Source organism: Crotalus tigris, unplaced genomic scaffold, assembly GCF_016545835.1.
Source record: "Crotalus tigris isolate CLP2741 ecotype Arizona unplaced genomic scaffold, ASM1654583v1 scf7180000024276.985868, whole genome shotgun sequence".
NCBI lineage: Eukaryota > Metazoa > Chordata > Lepidosauria > Squamata > Viperidae > Crotalus > Crotalus tigris.
The window spans coordinates 688086-707928 of NW_024100448.1; the positions used below are offsets into that span (position 1 = coordinate 688086).

Genomic DNA, 19843 nt, shown 5'->3' on the forward strand with positions numbered 1-19843 from the left:
AATGTTCATTAACTGAGGATGCTTGTGCACAGCAGAACAGATTAAAAAGATCTAGATATCCTGGTAGAGCACAAACTGAACATGAACAAATATTATGATACAACTACAAAAAAACCTGTGTTGTATTAGAAATAACTATCAAGATTAAGATAAACTTTCAAATCTTTCCATTATGGATTGGTACAATTCTAGGCTCTACATTTTAAGAAAAATATTGTTTAATTGAGGTATCTCCAACCACAATGATAAAGGCTTGGAAGATAAAGTTTATGAGGAAAGTTAGAATAATATATTTAGCCTGGAGGAGACTGTACCGAGACATGATAGCTGTTTTCAAGTACCTGAAAAGGTCCTATATAGAAGCTGGAATCAAAGCGCTCAGAGTTCTCCCAGTAGATGGAAGAAACAATGGATTTAAATTAGATAATTGGTTACCAGGCAAAAAACAACAGTACAGTTCTGCAACAGTGGAACAGACTGTTTCTGGATATGTTTAAACAAAGGTTTAATTGCCTTTTTCACAGGCGCTATAAGATTATATTGAGCAAGATGTAAATGATCCCCAAGCTGCATTCCATTCTTTTCTGATTCTTTGCAATATATCAAGTACTTGTATTACTGAAGATCACTCTTAATACCATATTTGTGCATTTGTATAGGGACGATTCTTAATAGTGTATTTTCTTACACTACTGCTGTTTCTAAATATGCATTTAAATTACTGCAAACCAAAGACACTTTAGTATTTAACTTGAACTAGGAGAATAAAGAGCCTTATTTCTGTTATAATCATTCTTTATTTAAATTTATTGACCACCCAACTCCAGTGTACTTTAGGTGGCATACAACAATAGAAATAACATAAAAACAACTAAACATTAAGCCAGACATCCCAAACTAAAACACTCTAATAAACAATAAAATGAACAAAATAAGCTATTTCTAATACTTAAACATTTAGTATGCATGAATGTGCAGCCCTTATATTCTGGCCATTTACTGGGCTAAATAAAATGTGGTAATTCTTTAATTTTTTTCCTTACAGATTATTAAGATAATGTAGCACCTGAAAAATATGCGTAACAAACTGTATGTGTAGAATCACCATCCTCAAAACAGTTTGATACAGACAGTTGCAAATGAACAGCTCACTAGTTTCAACATGAATCATCTCCTCAGTGATAGCAATTCTTCTACCCTGCCTCCTTTAAACTTCAGAGGAAGAATCCTCAGGTCTAGACTGGTTTCCAGAATTTTTACCAGTTAGTGTCCCCCATTATGCAGTATACAATGGTTAACATCCTGCTAAAATTTAACATCTATACTTGAACAAAGTACATGTGGTCTGGCTAATACTAAATATTCTATTCCATTTCAAAATTAACCTGAGAGGGAATAATTTTGTTTCGATTGCAGTAAGAAATATATTATTTTGAACTCTCCTAAGTAAGCTGTTATTTTTCAGCCTCATTATATAACTTTGGGAAACTGAGATACATTCTAATCTTTTAACATACTTTACATGTCCTTCAAGAGCAAATTATCTAGAATTCTAAGAATTTTTTTCAAGAGTTCCAGTGACTTTTTTCAAGTGTACTTTGCAATTGTACTTAAAAAAAAAAATCAGTAGGACGATTCTCCAATTTCATTAGTTACTGAAGAGTTCTGTTTTGCTTTAATAATAATAGCATTAATGGAAAGTTTCACCAGCTGGTAGTCCCCACTATGTAATTGGATGTCCTTTAAAATTTTATGTCCATACATGGAATGAAAGCATTAATGAAAATTTTCACAATTGTCATTTTTTCCTTCCCCATCAGTTTGCTAGATTTAAAACATTTTGTTATATCTAAAAAATCATTAAAAAGCATTGGGGTTAATATTTAATGAAAATAGGCAACAGAAAATTAATTATGTAACCTTTCCCAATCATGCATGTTCCGAAAGGGTTAGGAGTACAACTACCAGGAAGTTGTGATGCATATATAATGTAAAACACTGTTTTCCTTAATCTTGACTAAACATAGATCCAACCCATGGAAAAGAACATCCTAGGCAATGGACATCTAGTCTCTATTTAACCCTATCCCCAATTCTTTATCCTAAAACTGCAGTCCTATCCCATTTAAATGGAAGTCCTGTTGTACTCCTACATGAGAACTACCGTGAATAAAAATGGAAAGGAATGCATGACATTGCTGAGGATAGCTTTTATTTTAACTCCCTATTAGTCAAGATACAACAAATATACTAACTTTAGGAGAAAATAATTTATATCATTTTTTTTTAAAAAAAACTATTGCAAAGAGAAATCAAGTCTACACTTAAAGTGCAAATAATTTATTAGATAGCAAATTGCTAGAAAAACATTCTCCTTTTTATAAAGCTTCCAAAAAAAGCATAATAAATATTTTATACTAACTGTAGCACATCAAATCTAAAAACATCTCTTCTTATCTTTGTTTTCTTCCTTATAAATACTCAGCCAGCTCTCATGTCTAATTATTCTCACCCTCTCCGCTGACCCTGCAGCTGGCTCATTTATCACATTCTTTGTTGGAGACATCCTGTCAGATAACAGGTTAAAATGGCTTCCCTCTGATTTATTCATAAATCACCTCCATGCTACTTCGAATAAATGTTATTTCTAAAGATTTGTGTGAATTCCTAAATACAATGTATATACTGTACATAAGTGACTGAGCTATCAAATTTCCTAACTTGAAAAATTGGGGCAATATTTTAATATTTAAGTTTTCAAAATGTGTTGGACACAAATGTCATGTCAATATTGTAAAACTGGAAAAAATCACAAACAGAAGACTGACTTGTTCATTCCAAATACATATATTTCATTTTACTCATTGTAAGAGTACAAAGGATAAAAAACTCTAGAAATAAGTTCTTGATTTTATTTTTCCCATATTTAAAAAATATTATTGAGGAAATATTTAAAACACATCAACCATTGCTAAAACAAATACATATGTTGAGTGAATTAAAGAGATGTGCTAATATTAAAATATTTCTCCATTCTCCAAGTCTGAATTCAAATAGTAATACCATAATCAACACCTAGTCTATGATACAAGTTTTTCTTAAAATTATAACCTGCTGGCTAAATGTTAAATATATAACCGTCTTTTTAAGTGATTCAAATTACTTATATTAATATCTTGCAAAACTATAACTGTTCCTTTTGTCTGGCAAACATTAAATTCAATAGTCATCAAGCAACAGAGGTCTATTAGTTCTTGTTGGCAATTCTGTAATCCCTCCTTAAGCTTTGGGTACAGGACAGGATCTTTCCTCAGTTGCTTCATTTCAGGCACAGAAAAGCCAATTAAGCTTGTAAGAATCTCATCAGCGAATTCAACTTCTAGATAAGCAGTGCCATCAGATATTTTTGCTGTTACACTCCAGAAGCCATTACTGCTTGTAAGCTTTCCTGTAAGAGTTACTATGAATGCTTTAATTTTCACAGTAGTATTATCTCTGCAGTTGCTACTTAACAGAATAGATAGATACGTAAAAGGAGGGGTATCCAAATCAACTTTGTGACACTTATTTATTTTTATCATCTGTACCTGCTCAGAACACGATCTGAATTCTGCATTGACATCTCCATCATTAGAGATTTTAGAGGATTTCTTACTGTCATCTAAATTCTGGATATATTGTTTTTTATGATTTATAGTAAAGTCTGTCATGCTTTCTTCAAATGTATTATACCTTCCTCTTTCACTAGATTTTTTTTCTTGAACAGCTTGATTATTTATACTAATATTAGTGTTCAGAACATGTATCTGTTCCTGCTGGATCTCTTCTATTAAAAGTAAATCATCATCCATTGAAAATCCATCAAAATCACCTTCCATATTTTCTAGAACTGAAACAGTTTGTTGTTCTTCATTTCTTGAAATTAACTCTGCAGATCTTTGTTGTAAGCTGTTCCCAAAGCTCTGAGGAAGAGAAGACACAGTAGAATTTAAACTGATACTTCTTGTACAGTATCCACTTTCAGGAGGATCTTCATGTGTCCTTAATTCACCATTTTCTTCAAGACTTGCCAGAAGCTCTTCATCAGAAAGCCCTAACTCATCATTAGGCCTTGCAATTTCACTTTCGCCAATATCAGACCTGACAATGTTAGGACTGCAGTCTTCTTCTCCAATTAACCCAGCAAGCACTCTCTCCAAAGCAAATGTCTTTAGAAGGCTATCAACTTCACCTCCCAATAATTTCACATTTTCTGGTTTAAGCAAAAGAACACCTAAACGAAATGCAACTTTCCCTTGTATCATAACTTTGGTGCCTGGAGGTAGACCACTATGGAGTTGAGGAATAGGTTGATATTCCATACCTTGGATATGATGTATGCCATCAGTCATTTGTAGCACAAGCATTCGAGTAGGATTTTCTTCCCATGACCTCAAGGTCCTCTGTGTATTAGCAGTTATTTCCTCATTTACAGTGTTTTTTCGTCTTATTTTTTGCAACTGGGAATAAGCAGGCTGACTCACATCAACAACTGAATCAATTTGCACAGAATAAAAGCCAATCAATTCTCCTTTTGGATCATTTAAAATGAATTCAGGCAGAACAGGATATTCAAGATCTCGGAGATCTGTAAGAAGCCACTGCTCAAAAACTTGCTTGTTAATAGCAGCCTGAGCCAAATTGCTTCCATGATGTTCTTTTCCAATCCAATCAATACAAGCTTCTAGCCATCGTGTTGGCACTTTCACATGCCAGGTAGATAAGAGCCAAGTTTCCACTCTTAATGCAACACCTGATGTGGTCATTTTCTTCTAAAATGAAAAGGGGAAAAAAGCATTTTTTAAAAAAACATTAGCATTATATAAATCTTTGGGGAGGGATGTTGGCCGTTCCTGTGGGTGAGTTTCATCTTATTCTGACTCTCTTATTGTTGATTCTCCTAAATTAAAGAGCATGACAGAGATTATTCCTTTATGAAGGAAAGCAATAGAATGCTGTCCCATTAATACATTCATTTATCACGAGGCTTGCTATTAATAAAATACGCATAGAAACGCGCAGTAAACGTTGCAATCCAAACATATTCACAGAACACAATAGGATAACCTCTAAAAACCACACTTGAGGCTAAACTGCACGGTTATTGTCCAGTTAAAAATGTGCAAATCAATACAATTTTAGCTATAGGTAAACCAAGTGGGTTTTTCGGGCTTCTCCCAGATTCCCCCTCCCTTCCCTCAACGCTGATTGATCTGGTGTTTTGGTGAGAAACCCGAAGACTTTCTCTTCTCTTACCACTTCTGCAAGAAGAACACGCCCATATAACCCTAAGGCCCCAGCCCCACGAGCAGGACACCGGGCTCCCTTTCGGTCCCCACAGCACTGACGCCCGAACCTCCCCACTTCTCCCGCCTCCTTTTGTTTTAAGCGCCAAAGTGGACCGAGAACCAAACTTCCTCAGCTCTCGCGAGAATTCCTCCTCCTGTCCATTATCGACAGTGAGGACGAGGCGGAGTTTTCATCGACGCCATTTTGTTTTTCCCTCGCACGCACTGGTTATGGTCAATTTCGCTCTCCTTGAAGCATCGGTAAAGTGGTTGGGATCGATTTCTTTTTTTTAACGTTCCTTTCCCCCCCACCCCACAGTAAGTACCCACTCTCTAAACAGGGGCGAAACAGAAAAGATAGGTAGAAGGAGCGATATATATATAGGGAGATATATATACTGGTACGTTACAACGTCAACCGGTTTAACGGCCTGAAGCAGAATTAGCGGTAGCAGCGAGCCGAAGGTTACCACGGAGGGCGGGAGTGATACTCATGGTGTCCCCAGGTAAAGATCGACACCTATGACAGCCAATAAGGATGCAGGGGCGCAGCAGGCGAGCGAATAGGAGCGATAGTAGCGCGGGTGAGTGCGCGCGCTCTTGCTTTTTGAGCGCTTAGCGTACTCAGGAGGCAGCTTGGGCGGCGTTAATCCGCTGCATGGTGAGGAAACCGGCGAGCTTACCGGAAGGCTTTTTCTGAACCGTTAACGCCCTTCCACCTTTTCTTGGTGGGAACTATATATGTAGTATCCTCATACTCAGGCCTACGAAATTACCGGTACGTGTTTAAAATGGGCAAATGTCTTCGGTTGAGGGGGTGGGCCAGCGTGTTACTGCAACACGGCGAGAGAGGCGGTTTTTCGGTCGGTGCTATCCTATAACCCTCCACCGCAGATAATGAGTGCCGCATGGCTGGCAGGAAGGTGACGGGCTTGAGCCCGGGAGTCCCCAGTGCCTGCCGCAGGAATCATGGCGGCTGGTTGTAGTTGGGAGGGGCGAAGAGAAAAGTGAGCCAGGCGTTTCCTTTTCTCGGTGGCCCTGTCGGTTGGGACTGACCTCGGTAGGCCCCAGCACCCGCTTCGCCTTCCCTGAAAAAAAAAAAAAATCGGCAAAGAGGTTCCAGGCATCTTTTGTGTGTCTTGAGCCGGCGAATCCCGTGTTCTGGAGCTGCCGCGTGGCGATCTTCTTCCGCTCAGGACTCCTCCTGGCAGCTCGTGATCGCCATTACTGCTCGAGCCTGGCGTTAAAGCCGCCATTTTTACTTGCATTTCATCCAGGGTAGTCGGGATTGCACAATTAATGGTCGCGGCGAGGCTTCACCTTTTCTTATCATCCTGGTCCCATTTCGGGAAGGAAGGGAATCGTTTCGGATAAGGTGATTAAATCGAGCCCGCCTTGTCAGAACCAGAAACAAGCTGCTGGCTCCTGCTGTCCATCCTGCTCGCAACTCGCGCGATTGAGATAGAGCTGGGAATGTATTTTGAACAGAGCATTGCTCTATAGCCAAGGCTCCTTTTCTTCGCCTAAAAACGGGGCTACAGTTAATCTTGTTTGATGCATCCTCTCTAATATAGATGTTAGTCCTGTCAATTACTAAAAGGGCTGTAAATAGTATTCCCCCCCCCCAGCAGATAACCATCCTTTGTGTGCAATGGGCATATATTTTATCAGTTGTAATGAGGTTGTACTAAACATGAAGAAATATTGTACTTTGTAGCAATACCAGGCTCATTAGAATTTTAAACTTGTTTATCTGTAGATTTTTCTTATTTCAATGTTAGAACATTTTGGGTCTTAATTGTACATTTAATTGCAAGTTCATCTAAAAAAAGTTCAGATCATATTTTACAATTCTGTGTTGAGCTGCATTCATTGTTCTTCCAAGATGAGTTAAAGGGCAATTTAAACTTAATATAGAGATTATTTAAAAACAATTGCATATGCTGGTATTTAGTTTGATGACCTGATCCAATGTAATAGTTTGCTCGTTAAAAGAATTATAGATACCGCATATAGAAATAAATTTTAGCTACCAAAGCAGGCAACCTGCACTTGGTAAGAAAAAGAAAGTAGCAGAATGTGACCTTTTTCTTAACAAATATTTGTGCTTTCAGTTTGAAATTAAAATTGTTAAAATTAACTTGTGCCAACTAAAATACAGCATTGTTTGTTGATAAAGTTAGTGAAAGGAATTAATGCAGCAGAATAGCAATATATTTTCTAAAATACATTTACTGAGCCAGTTTTTTCTTTCAGCCTAACCTGTAAATTTAGAGCCAGTTCAGTTTAGAGGTTTAAGGTGCTGGACTAGAAGCCAGGAAACCTGAGTTTTGTGCTGCTTTAGGGATAGAGGTCAGCCGAGAGTTTGGACTAGTCATTTTCCCTGGGCTCTAGGAAAAAGGCAGTGACAAATCACTTCTGAAAATACTTGTCCATGTAGTTGCCAGGAGTCAAGGCTGACTCAATTCATGCACTCCCCTGTAAATTAACAAGATCATCCCTTCATGCACGCTGCTTTTCATAGGCTACGTGATTGTTGATCCCGCCCAGAAGATTTACTTGGCAAAGATATATAATACTGGTAAGTGCTGGCAACCCGTTGCTAACCTCTGTCATGTTCTCTAAAAGCTGAGGATTCTGTTTGAGCACTTAGGTATATTTATATTTAATCGGTTTTGTCTTCAAGTTTGAAAACAATGGAGACTGAACAGCAAGAGGAGACCTTTACTAACACAGAGACAAATGGTAAGTTTATAAATGATAAAATAGTAAATTTACAATACTAATTATATAATAGGATTTCTTACGAAGGCCCATAACCATTACTGGAACTTGAAATATGCTCCCTGTATTTCAAGTGAGGGTTTAGGGATTAGTATAAATTTGTTTTGCTGTTAATTTTTCTTTTTGTAACATGTTCACAAAATCCTATTTGAGATTTAAGACACTACTAGAGCTTCATTTTCCCATCTTGATTAAAATTGAATTTAAAAGGCCAAAAATAGTTCATTTATTCATTTGAAATACTTCTCTTCCCCAATCCTAGAGAGCTTTGTCAATATTGTTTTGGTAATGGTGGTAAGGTATATGATAGATAAATAAAATATTGATGCATGAAATAAAAATACAGGTGTTTCCATGATTCTGTGCTGTTAAAAAGCAATTTTTGTAAACAGTTCATTCTTTTAAATATTAGGCAAACGACCAGCTGAAGATATAGAAGAGGAACAGGCCTTCAAAAGGTCAAGGAACACTGATGAGATGGTGGAATTGCGCATTCTGCTTCAGAGTAAAGTATGTTTATTTCCTAATTTACTGACCACATTGACCCTTATCTCCCCCTTAATTTATTCTTTATTGAAGCTATTTGGGAAACCTTAAAACTATTTCATAACATTTTTTTTTAGAATGCTGGAGCAGTAATTGGCAAAGGTGGCAAAAATATTAAAGCACTTCGTACAGACGTGAGTATTTACAAATTAAACCTTGATTATTTTGCAAAACGTGGCATTAATATATTTCTAGTAATGTATAATTTAAGTAATTGGTTAGTCCAAGCCATTTATAATCATCTTTAAACTCAAGTCTCACAATTAGTTCTTAGAATTAAGACATACCAAGTAATATGATGAGATCCCTATCCCTTATTTTACACTAACTTTGCAGAGTTATAGCATATTTAATTTTTTATACTTGAAAATTTGTTTAAAACAGTTGTTTTTAGAAGACATTACAGATTACTAATCTTTACTTAGGTATACAATGCATTTTGTGCACCAGGCTTATTTCTCTAATAGAGAAAGATTCGTATGAGTATTTTATATATAGAAACAGCATGGTAGCTACATTCTCATCTGGAAGGAATTTTAAGTGAATGTAACTTTAAATATATTTACACATTTTTAGTGGGTTGACTCTTGTGAATAGACACGTTTAGCATTATCTAAGCTTTATACTTTAGCACCAAACTTTGTAAAAAGCAGTATCTTTATTGTGCATAATCTTTTCAACATAGTAATCGTATTTAATGAATTATTTGGCACTACATTGTTTCACATTGTGTTTGATATTTTCATTATATTGTAAAATAAACTCTTGTAGAATGTTATAACCGTCAACTTTTAGTTACTAGATCTGAGGTATAAGCAAGAACTGGGTAGTAATCACTTGTACATTAACTGACCTTTCTGAAGCTAGTGTACTTAAAATTTCACATACCTAAATCCAGATTTCATACACACAATTCCTGGATTAGTAGTGGCTTTCCCTATTTCCCAGGATTTCAGTAAACTGAATCTCTACAGATCTTGTGTCTACCCTCATGAGCCAGCCTGCTACTGCAACTTTTAACGTTCATAGTAGTTTAGGCCAAGTAACTCATTATTACGGTCCATAACTGTTAAGCCACAGTAAATGTAGCTATCCGTTATTGTGTTAAGTCTTCAGAACAACTTAAGCTTGTAATGAGTATAGTTTGTATTAAATTAAAATTTATTGCTTTTCCCCCCTCTTCCCTCTCCTTGTTTTTTTGGCCATATATCTCTCCGTTGCCCATGTACTGGATCGACTTGCCCCTGCGTTGCCCACCATGACGTTGGCCCATCCGCCCCTGAACGCCCATGTGAAAACCCTGGTTGGCTATGCCCAAAAATGTGCTCGTTGCCAAACGGGTGCCTTACTTGACAACTTCTGATTGAATGCCCATGCCCATTGCCAACATCCACGAACGCCAATGACCAATGCAGTACAATGCCAGTGTTTCAGTCCCAGACAGCAGTGGCCCCGAGCGGTATGTCCCAACAGTTTATGCCTCACTGCCTGATTAGAAAGAGAGAAATGTATATTATTACCTGCCTTTTATATAATTAAATAGTATCCCCGTAGACGGTGTATTGTTTTTTAAGTTTTCTGTCTTATTTTCCCCATTAAGTCTTTTTGTCACTGAACTTATACGTGAGTTGCCCACCCAACAAACCACTAATTTTATTTCAATGGAAGGAGCACAGCTTCAATTGTATATTTTCTGCATTGTAAATCGGATTGTTTCAAAATAGTCTCTCGCTCTGCTCTGTCTTTGTGGCCCACCTTGCTCCCTCAGCATTGCCTGTTCATAATTTTTCTGATGAAATGCTAACTCCTGGTTCACTCTCCTTCACTTCTCATTTGTGTTGTCTTTTTGTCTTGCGTTTGTATTTCTTTTCTTGCAGAGCCCATTAGTAATCTAATTTTTAACTGGTCTCATAACCCTATTCCAAATACAGTGTTCACCTCTTGCATATTCACGTTTCCTATGAGAAGGTGTGCCAGTTTAACAATGTAATAGCGAGGGTGTCCCTAAATTAATGGTGGCGGGGAACATGAATATTCACTCCTGCTTTCAATTCTTCATCAGTATCTTGTCCACTTAATCTGACTCCTTCCAAGAAACTCATTCGCTATCTTCCAAATCTTATTTTAAACTTATACCATTTATAATATTGGGCATAAACAAAGGTGCATGTTCTGTATCTTCAGTAAACAGAATTAAGTGGGGAATATTAACTGTAGGTTCTGTTCTATGAATTGATTTATAATCTGCATACATATGAATATACAACTTACTTCATTTCCCCTTCCCTCTTTTTGTAACACCTTGATGTGATTTAACAGTATACTGAGTATAAGTGCAGATATTGAAACAATTGGAGAAATTCTGAAGAAAATTATCCCAACATTGGAGGAGGTGGGTATTCATCTATTTCACATTACATAGCCGAATCTTTAGATCTGGATGCACTTGTGTGGATAGTTAATTTTTACCAGTTAACATGAGAAAGCATGTCTAAAGGTGGTGGCACATATGAAAGAATTGTATATTGGAATTACAGGAACCTAGGAAGTTCTCGTCTGCCAAGTAAGATCATAATGGTACCTAGTTCAGTATTCTTGAATTGATTGACATTTTCCAAGATCTCACAGTAGACATTTTCTAACGTCCCCATTAGCAAAAGCATGTAGTATTTTAACATTTAGGACACTATAAGGTCATTGTCTAATTATATACTGATAAGTATGGGTTATTTGGTCTTCCAATATATATATGACTATTTGATGTAAAAAGTAAAAACGTCTGTGTGGAAAATATATTAATGTAAAGCCTTCAGCAGTATTTGCTTTAAGCATCAGACTCCCAAAGCATCATAATAGTTTGAAATATAATTTTATTTGAATACCAGTTAATTGCAAATAACTAGAACGGGTTTCTTCAAATCATAGCACATTTAATTTTTTAAAAAAACCTAAATTTAGACCTGGTAAGTGGGGAGTTCTGGAATCTAGAACAGAAGAAAACGGCATGTAACAACATTCTTTTAATTCAACATAATATAAAACTACATTTTAAAAAGATACTAATTTAAATAATGTTCATGTTATCATTGTCTTGTTAATTTCTTATATCAGTACCAGCATTACAAAGGAAGTGACTTTGACTGTGAATTGAGACTATTGATTCACCAGAGTTTGGCTGGAGGAATTATTGGTGTCAAGGGTGCTAAAATCAAAGAACTTCGAGAGGTAACAAACTTGTCATTTGGAAGCCTTAAAAATACTACATCCTCAGCATAGATGTAGGCAGTTTGCTTTCTTGCTTATTTATTTCCAGTGTCTCTATACCAGCCCAATTACATATCTGCAGACAGTTTGTAAATCAGATCATAAGAATTTTCAAAAAAATAGTATCTATAATAGATTGAATAAGAACTAAAGTTAAGTCTTGGGGAAAACTATTTTCTGAAAGGTAATATTGGTGGGGAGAGTATTCCAAAGAGAAAGGACAGCAATAGAGAATTGTTACTTTCAGAATCCCACTTTCTGAATTAACTAAATTGAAAAATTTAATTAAGTAAATTAAAGCAGAATGAACAGTCAGCTTGGAGGAGACTGTCCCATAGTTATTTGTAAGGATATAAAGATTAAAACTTAATTTTACTCCTAACACGTGTTGGAAGCAAATGAAGCACCCAAACAGTAGGTCTTCTATTGCTGAACTGGCTTGTACCATCAATGTGTAGGCTGCTGCATCTTGCACCATTGCAGTTTTTGGGTAATTGTCAGAAATACAGTAGTCTGCTGTGTGATGTGAAATTATGAGAATACAGTAACGTAAATACAGGTGATATTTAATGTTATCTATGCTTATATAATCTCAACCTCAAAAAGCCTAAATATTTTATTATAAATGGAAATATGCTTTTTCCTTTCAATGAAAGAAAGGGAGAAAATACTGTCTTTATTTTAACCAATTACTAAAATTATCAGTAGTCTCTTAGAGTGTTGGATAAGGATATACTTAAACCTATTTCTCATTTTACAGCTGAAATTTATGTTGTTTAAAGTTTTTAAATATTTTTTCTCATGTGGCTTATACACTAGCAAGTGGAAACAGCTAATATAGTAATGGCAGTAGTTTATGTAGCCGTTCTTGGTAGTCTAACAATCACTAAATATGCCAATTAAAATAGTTAAGTATTAATTCAGTGGAACGCAAAGGTCATGTTTCAGTAATATGTCAAGCAACCCAACTGAATAAATTTTGCAAAAGTATTGATACTGTATTGTATATAATGAACTTTGACACCAAAGAGACCAGGGTACAGATACTTCATTTCCATTACCCAAAATGGTGGCTGAGCATAGCTCTATTTTTGGTTTTAAAAACTTGAGCTATGACTGCTTTCTTTATTTTCATGAAGGGAATGCTACCATAGAATTTCTTGAACATTAATGTTCTGATATTTATCACCAGCATTATCTTTCTGGATTGATTGATTCAGTAGATGAATTGTTCTGTCAGTTAATATTTCCCATGATATGAGATTCTATACATTGCATTACTGTACTTTCTCTTCCATGCTGTTATAGCATCTGCAAAAGATGCTGTCTAGAATTATGACTAGTAGTAAGCGTTTGGTTGAAGGTGACTGAAATGAAATCCATTACAACCAAAATTGATTTTCCAGTTCAGATGTAGTGGAAAAGGCTATTCTAGAGTGGGTTTAATGAAAGTCAGAGTTTTAACAGCAGTATTAAACAATATTAAGCTTATGTGAGGAAAATAGGAGGAAAATTTGTTGGATATGTTCACTGCCTTGATTATTTGTGAAAATAATAAAGGGGGGAAATAAATAAAATTCCTGGCTTAAAAGTTTGTTCATTTTCTTGACAGAACACTCAAACCACTATTAAGCTTTTCCAAGAATGTTGCCCTCATTCTTCTGACAGAGTGGTACTAATTGGTGGAAAACCTGATAGAGTTGTGGAATGCATCAAAATAATACTGGATCTTATATCAGAGGTAATTTAATGAGTGCATATCCCCCTCTCTTTATATATAAAGTCTGTTTAGAATTGAATATGAAGGCATATAGTAATGTATAGAAAGCAAAACTGTTTAGCTGATATAGGATTAGATTTTTAAAGTGACCTTTCTGAAATAGACGCTATCTGGTCAGTACTTTTATTGCTGTTTTATTGTTTCTTTGTAATAATACAATCAAGATAGTATATTAATAAGCCAATGCAATGCAAAGTTTATAAAGGTTTAACATGAGATAACTGAATATATTGAATTGTTTTTGTTTCTCTTTTTTTATATTAGTCACCAATAAAAGGACGTGCACAGCCTTATGACCCCAATTTTTATGATGAAACTTATGACTATGGTGGATTTACAATGATGTTTGATGACAGAAGAGGGCGTCCTGTGGGGTTTCCAATGCGGGGCAGAGGGGGCTTTGATCGAATGCCTCCTGGCCGTGGTCGCCCCATGCCTCCACGAAGAGATTATGATGATATGAGCCCTCGTAGAGGACCACCTCCGCCTCCTCCAGGTCGCGGTGGTAGAGGTGGCAGCAGAGCTCGTAATCTTCCTCTTCCTCCTCCTCCTCCTCCAAGAGGCGGGTAAGTTTACTTTTTTAAAACTCTGCTTAAGGATTATCTCTCTTGAGTATGTGTTGTTCAGCAGAACTATGGGAGGAGATAAAGAGATTACAAGTCAAAATAGCATTTTGTGCAAGATTTAGTAAGAATGGATCAGGAATAAGTGCAACTTTGATAGCAGGATATTGTTCTATTAAATTCAAATCAGATGTGCCTCATTCTTATCACAGATGAATTTGCTATTTATTTGGAGGCCGTGTATTTTGAAATGTGAGATAGTAGAGAAAATTGCAGTATGATGCAGATAAATATTTTAAATTATTTATTTTATATTCTTAAGGGACCTTATGTCTTACGATCGAAGAGGCAGACCTGGGGATCGTTATGATGGAATGGTAAGTTTGGTTTAATAGAATAAATCTGGTCATGTGAGCACACTGTATCATTTTCCTAATGAACTATCAGAAATAGAATCCTTTTTTATTTCAAACTAACTTTGAATTTAGCAAGATTTTCAGAAAACAGATATGTCGGTTATATGTATTTTTAAAATCAGTGGCATTTGTGTAAGGAAATAGTTATACCTTCTAGTTGAATAAATTTCAGCTAGTCTTAAAAGATTTAAGAGAAGTTTGAGAAAACATATTATATATTCTCACTATTATTAAAATATAAATATAAAATTACATTTAGGTTCAAAAATGTGGGGTTTTTTCAGCTCTGTTGGAATTTGTTACTCCAAATGTAATTCCCTGTTTACAGAATGGGGATGTTCTCCCAAACGTCTTAGCAAGAGAATGAAATTAGGAAGTTGAGCTGTTGAAAAGATAGTTTGATTATTAGCATTTGCCCATTTTTAGAGCAACTAATTCTGTACTTTGGAATGATTATTGCAGGAAAAACATGTGTTAAGCAACAGTTTGAGTGGCTATTGGTACAACTATTTTATGCACAGAGAGGCTTAAATCCATGATTTTCTTCTTTGTTGCAATATCACTGGACTAAAACTCTGCTGAGGTTTTTTGTTTTTTAATGGTGAGGAAGAATTTATTTCTCTCTGTTCCAAGTGCCACAAAGTTCTCTACTGCTCGGGGGAGGGGTGCATCCTGAGGAAGGAGAGGTAATGATAATAGCCTTCTTTCCTCTTCCATCATTGGGGTTTTCTTTTATTAAATCAGTGACTTTCAGAAGCCCTTCTATTAGGGACCAACTTTTACTTTATGAAATTGAAAAGTAAATAAGATAATTTTTTTAAAAAATCACTTAAGACTTGCTCTGTAGACAGACAGATAAGATAGATGCACAGCACGCTTTTGCTTTAATTTATAAGTTAATGCAATTTAAACCATTTTGTATGTATTATATGATCATATGCATGCATAACATAATTGTCTTGATGCTCTGGGTTTTTTCACTTAAATATGTAATAGTAATATTGTGAGAATGTTTCGCCTTGTTAGTACTTTGTTTACAACAATACGATAGTATATGTGACTGAGCAGTTTCTGTTAAAAAAAAAGTTCTTGGTTTTATTGCTTTTTATCATGATCCAAAGAGTGTTTTGATATTGTTTTTAGTAAGACAAATTGTGATTTAAGGATTCATCAGTTCTGTATTTGTTTATAATGGAATAAGTCCCATTGAATTTAGTAAAACTTGCTTCAAACTGTATAATTGTACTTTTAAGTCTTAATGTTTAATCTGTACAATGTACTAATTTGCATAAAGCAGAATATGCATGTTTCTGGAACTATTCTGTCTGCATAAAATTACATTAGAATTGTTCCACAAAGAAAATATATGATTGAGGTGTTGAAATTAATACATTGATTTTTGAATGAACATGTTTTAAAATCATAAATTGGAAGTTAAACTAATTTAACTCCAAAGAATGAAGTATATTGGTCCCTTTATCTCTAGCTATTTCTATTAATTGTACAGCAAATTGTAAAAGCATTTTGACCAGAAGTGCTTGATTCTGCATTATGCAGTCAGTTAATACACATAGGAAGTAAATATTTTGGATCTAGAAATTCGCCCAGTAGTCTTACATTGGCATTAGAAGAAGGAATGAGGTGATTCCTCTTTGATTTCCTCTGCAGCCCTGAATTGCTATCGTCCTTCTAAGGCTGCAGATGACCCTCACTTGAGCGGGAAGCTCTATTGGATCCAAAATTCTTCACTGAAGATTCTTTGTATTTATTGTATAACTGGAGCAAGTCTGGATTAATGAACATTGTTATAGTGTATTTCAGTCTGTAACTCAGCAATAAATAACATTTTGTGTATGAGTATGCTTAAATTGCCAGTATTTCGAGAGTGTCCTTGTTTTTCTTACTCTCTTATACTCTCAAGTCCTATGATAACTCGATATTCATCTGACATGATTAATAGTAAAACTATAGCTTTCATACACCTGTAATGATACTATAATTTAGAACTTGGCTTACAATTTTGCTTGAAGATCCTCACTGATTTCCTCCCCTCCCCCCCTTTCTTTGTGCTGTATTCTGCTTGGCAAGATGATGCAGTGTCATGTCAGTGCTTGTGATGACATAGAAACACCAGAAATGGTAGGTACATTTTCTGTCTCCCTTGCAGAGTTAGGTGATTTGTTGCAGTTTGTGAAAGGGAAGAAAAAAGGTCTTTTACACATACTCTTGATACAAGAGCAGATTAATCAAGAGCTAATTTTACTAATAGCTTGCCCAAGGGAAAAGCTGCTAAATTTTATTACATTTTAGTAATGAAGTAAAATCCGAAATCCTCTTCCCTGAAAACAATTACCATTGAATTTGATGGGATATATTTCTAAATAGGCAAATATAATGCTTTGTTTGATCATGGTCTACAGCATTTCTCCCTGGAATTTCAGCTTGAGAGTACATCTAATATAAAGTCTAAATACTTATTAATGGAAGAGAAAATTGTAGGTTATCATTAGGTTATCATCTAAAGATACATGGCGTAAGATTTCCAACAACTGCAGTTTGTATTTTGTGAAATATTTATGTAACAATTATATAGCTTAAAATGGCTTATTTGAAAACTTAGACTTTGTTTTTCTCCCTTTTTTGTTAGTTCGAGGGTGGATCGGGTTATGGTAAGCTTTCATGCATATGTATTGAACACAATTTATAATTTAGTCATTTAAAGGGCAAGATGCATATGTTTTAAATTAGACTATTCCTATGCAGGGGGTCGTGGTTCTTACGGAGATCTTGGTGGACCCATCATTACAACACAAGTAACAATACCCAAAGACGTAAGTATAAAATTTACTTCCTTTTTACTTTTCTTAACAAAAAGCAATTTTCTAGGACAGTTAATGTTATATTTACTCAAGTTCCAGTATCAAATTTATATGAAGAGAGTAGTTGAAAATATTTTTTATTTTTCATTTGCATGTACCAGTCATTATTTATCTTATTTTTCTCAAGCTAATTATGTATTAGAAGTTACTAGTTCAGTAAAACATTCTCTATTTTCAGCTGGCTGGTTCTATTATTGGAAAAGGCGGTCAGAGGATTAAACAGATACGCCACGAGTCAGGAGCTTCAATCAAAATCGATGAACCCTTAGAGGGCTCAGAAGATCGAATAATAACTATTACTGGCACACAGGATCAGATTCAAAATGCACAGTATTTACTGCAAAACAGGCAAGTTGCCCTTACGTTGTTACTTCTTCATTTCATGTAGTTGTATTGCTTTGTATGTATGTTTTTATAAAGAGCATTTAGAGGGGAAAAAATTAGTCATACTATATACTAACTTCTCAATTTAGTAGTATGCCTTTCTCTTCTGTTTTCCATTCTTACTCAGTGAAGAAGCACTCAAAACTAATCTTTCAGGAAGTGTCCTTAACCAAAGCAGCTCTCATTTCTCTGGTGAAAACTGCTGCAAAAAAAATCTACTTTAATCTTATATAGAGCCTGTAGAAAATATAGAAGATTTCAGTTGGACGTTGGTCTAGTTCTGTGTGGAAGACTAGTGATTTTGTTGTTTTTAGATTACTAAAGTGACAACAAATCGCAGTCTACCATATGGCACAGTCCATGCCTCTACAGGACAAGTTGAAAGCTTTTGTTGCTGTTAATGCAGCATTTCACACCGCTTCCTTTTCTGCCATGTATAACAGCTTTAGATTTTACATGCTTTATTCTCTTTAACACTAACTATTTAGTGAGCATCTTGTAATGTATAACTTTATTTTGCCTGTAGATTAGCTACTAATTATAAGTTGATAAATGTTATGTATTATCTAATTTTATTATATTTGTAAATGCATTTGTAAATATTGATTCATGTTGTTTGTTCAACCATTCTAATACATGCCTTTTTTTTTCTTTTTCCTTATAGTGTGAAGCAGTATGCAGATGTTGAAGGATTCTAATGCAAGATATTTTTTCTTTTTTATAGTGTGAAGCAGTATTCTGGAAAGTTTTTCTAAGACTAGTGAAGAACTGAAGGAGTCCTGCATCTTTTTTTTTTCTTAAATCTGCTTCTGTTTAAAAAGCCAACATTCCTCTGCTTCATAGGTGTTCTGCATTTGAGGTGTAGTGAAATTTTTGCTGTCACCAGATGTAATGTTTTAGTTCTTTACATATAGGTGGGTGGGGCTGGGGACAGCCTGCAAAACTAACATTGGTATTTTGAAACAGCAGCAGAGATGGTAGATTTTTTTTTTCTATGTTGGTTGTAAACTGTAATGTTTTTGTCACTTGTGAACCCATCTACTTTATACTTTTTTTGTTTTTGAAATGGGGGAGTAACGCTGATAGCCTGCTTATTATCCCCAACATCCATTCAATGCAGTGTGCGAAATGTAAGCGCTCTTTTGTAAAATGTTCTATGATTTTAAAAATAAATTTAGTGAAACAATTTTGCAATTCTTTATGAGTATTTCATAGTTAAAATACACACTCTACAGTCTACATTTATTGTGTTTGGCTTTTCCCCCCCCTTTCTCCATACCAGAAAAGCAGAATACCAATTCAAATATTTTGGTAAATGGGAAGTATTGATTGCACTGATTTTAACTTTCGTATGTGTAAAGAAATTAACATACATCAAATGGTTTTCTTTCTGTTGCTTAAGTTGTATTTCCCTGATTGTTGTATTGCATTATGCTGGTTTGAATAAAATCTTATAAAACCTGTATTGTCAGTTAATAGCAAGCAATTATAGAAAACAACTAAAAGCTTGATAATAGCCTTGGCAAGTTTGCCCCTTTCCAACTGTAATTTGTTTAATATGTTTCCATTGTACAAAGATTTGAATGAAATAATTGTGTCTCTTTCATATTGACTGGCATAGGAAATGCGTGCTAAATCAATCCAAATGTTTTCATGTAAAACCCTGGCCATTTGTACTGATAGTTTCCAAGGTTATTTCTTTTATTGAATAAAATAAAAATTGTAATAACATTGAGCTGGATGTGGATGTGACAGATCCTGTTTTTTAATACTGTTATTTTTTGTGTTGTGTTTTAATTTCATGCTAAACAGAAAAGAATTCCTTCCCTGTTTGTGATTACAAGATATTTCAAAACGGGACAATGCAAAAACTTTCAACTTCGTATAAACAAAACAGTCT

At 35.1% G+C, this 19843-nt stretch overlaps 2 protein-coding genes across 8 annotated transcripts; one reads left to right on the top strand and one right to left on the bottom strand.

Moving 5' to 3' along the window:
* Window positions 1-789: 789 nt before the first annotated feature.
* Window positions 790-5810, bottom strand: RMI1 (RecQ mediated genome instability 1). Of its 2 annotated transcripts, none has more exons than XM_039323488.1 (2): window positions 5738-5810; window positions 790-4811 (listed from the first exon to the last, which is right to left on the bottom strand). In XM_039323488.1, the coding sequence occupies exon 2, from the start codon at window positions 4803-4805 to the stop codon at window positions 3126-3128; it is 1680 nt and encodes a 559-aa protein (XP_039179422.1). In that variant the 5' UTR covers window positions 4806-4811; window positions 5738-5810; the 3' UTR covers window positions 790-3125. The 2 variants fall into 2 exon arrangements, with proteins under 2 accessions (XP_039179422.1, XP_039179420.1); XM_039323486.1 differs by lacking the exon at window positions 5738-5810 and adding an exon at window positions 5296-5423.
* On the top strand, window positions 5509-19684 carry HNRNPK (heterogeneous nuclear ribonucleoprotein K). 6 transcript variants are annotated; one of them, XM_039323489.1, is made up of 16 exons: window positions 5509-5645; window positions 7852-7908; window positions 8014-8072; window positions 8524-8621; window positions 8735-8791; window positions 10073-10116; window positions 10977-11049; window positions 11769-11882; window positions 13534-13662; window positions 13966-14267; window positions 14587-14641; window positions 16769-16819; window positions 17328-17349; window positions 17429-17511; window positions 17738-17907; window positions 18608-19684. In XM_039323489.1, exons 3-16 carry the CDS (start codon window positions 8024-8026, stop codon window positions 18639-18641), a joined length of 1281 nt encoding a protein of 426 aa, XP_039179423.1. In that variant the 5' UTR covers window positions 5509-5645; window positions 7852-7908; window positions 8014-8023; the 3' UTR covers window positions 18642-19684. The 6 variants fall into 6 exon arrangements, with proteins under 6 accessions (XP_039179423.1, XP_039179428.1, XP_039179427.1 ...); XM_039323494.1 differs by having other exon boundaries at window positions 18668-19684; XM_039323491.1 differs by having other exon boundaries at window positions 5569-5588.
* Window positions 19685-19843: the final 159 nt, after the last annotated feature.

Bases quoted from the DNA above. Each gene is read 5' to 3' on its own strand.
- RMI1 (XM_039323488.1), bottom strand. From the start codon at position 4,805: ATGACCACATCAGGTGTTGCATTAAGAGTGGAAACTTGGCTCTTATCT.
- HNRNPK (XM_039323489.1), top strand. From the start codon at position 8,024: ATGGAGACTGAACAGCAAGAGGAGACCTTTACTAACACAGAGACAAAT. The intron at 17,350-17,428 runs GTAAGCTTTCAT...GTTTTAAATTAG, and splicing joins CGAGGGTGGATCGGGTTATG to ACTATTCCTATGCAGGGGGT. The intron at 17,908-18,607 runs GCAAGTTGCCCT...TTTTCCTTATAG, and splicing joins CAGTATTTACTGCAAAACAG to TGTGAAGCAGTATGCAGATG.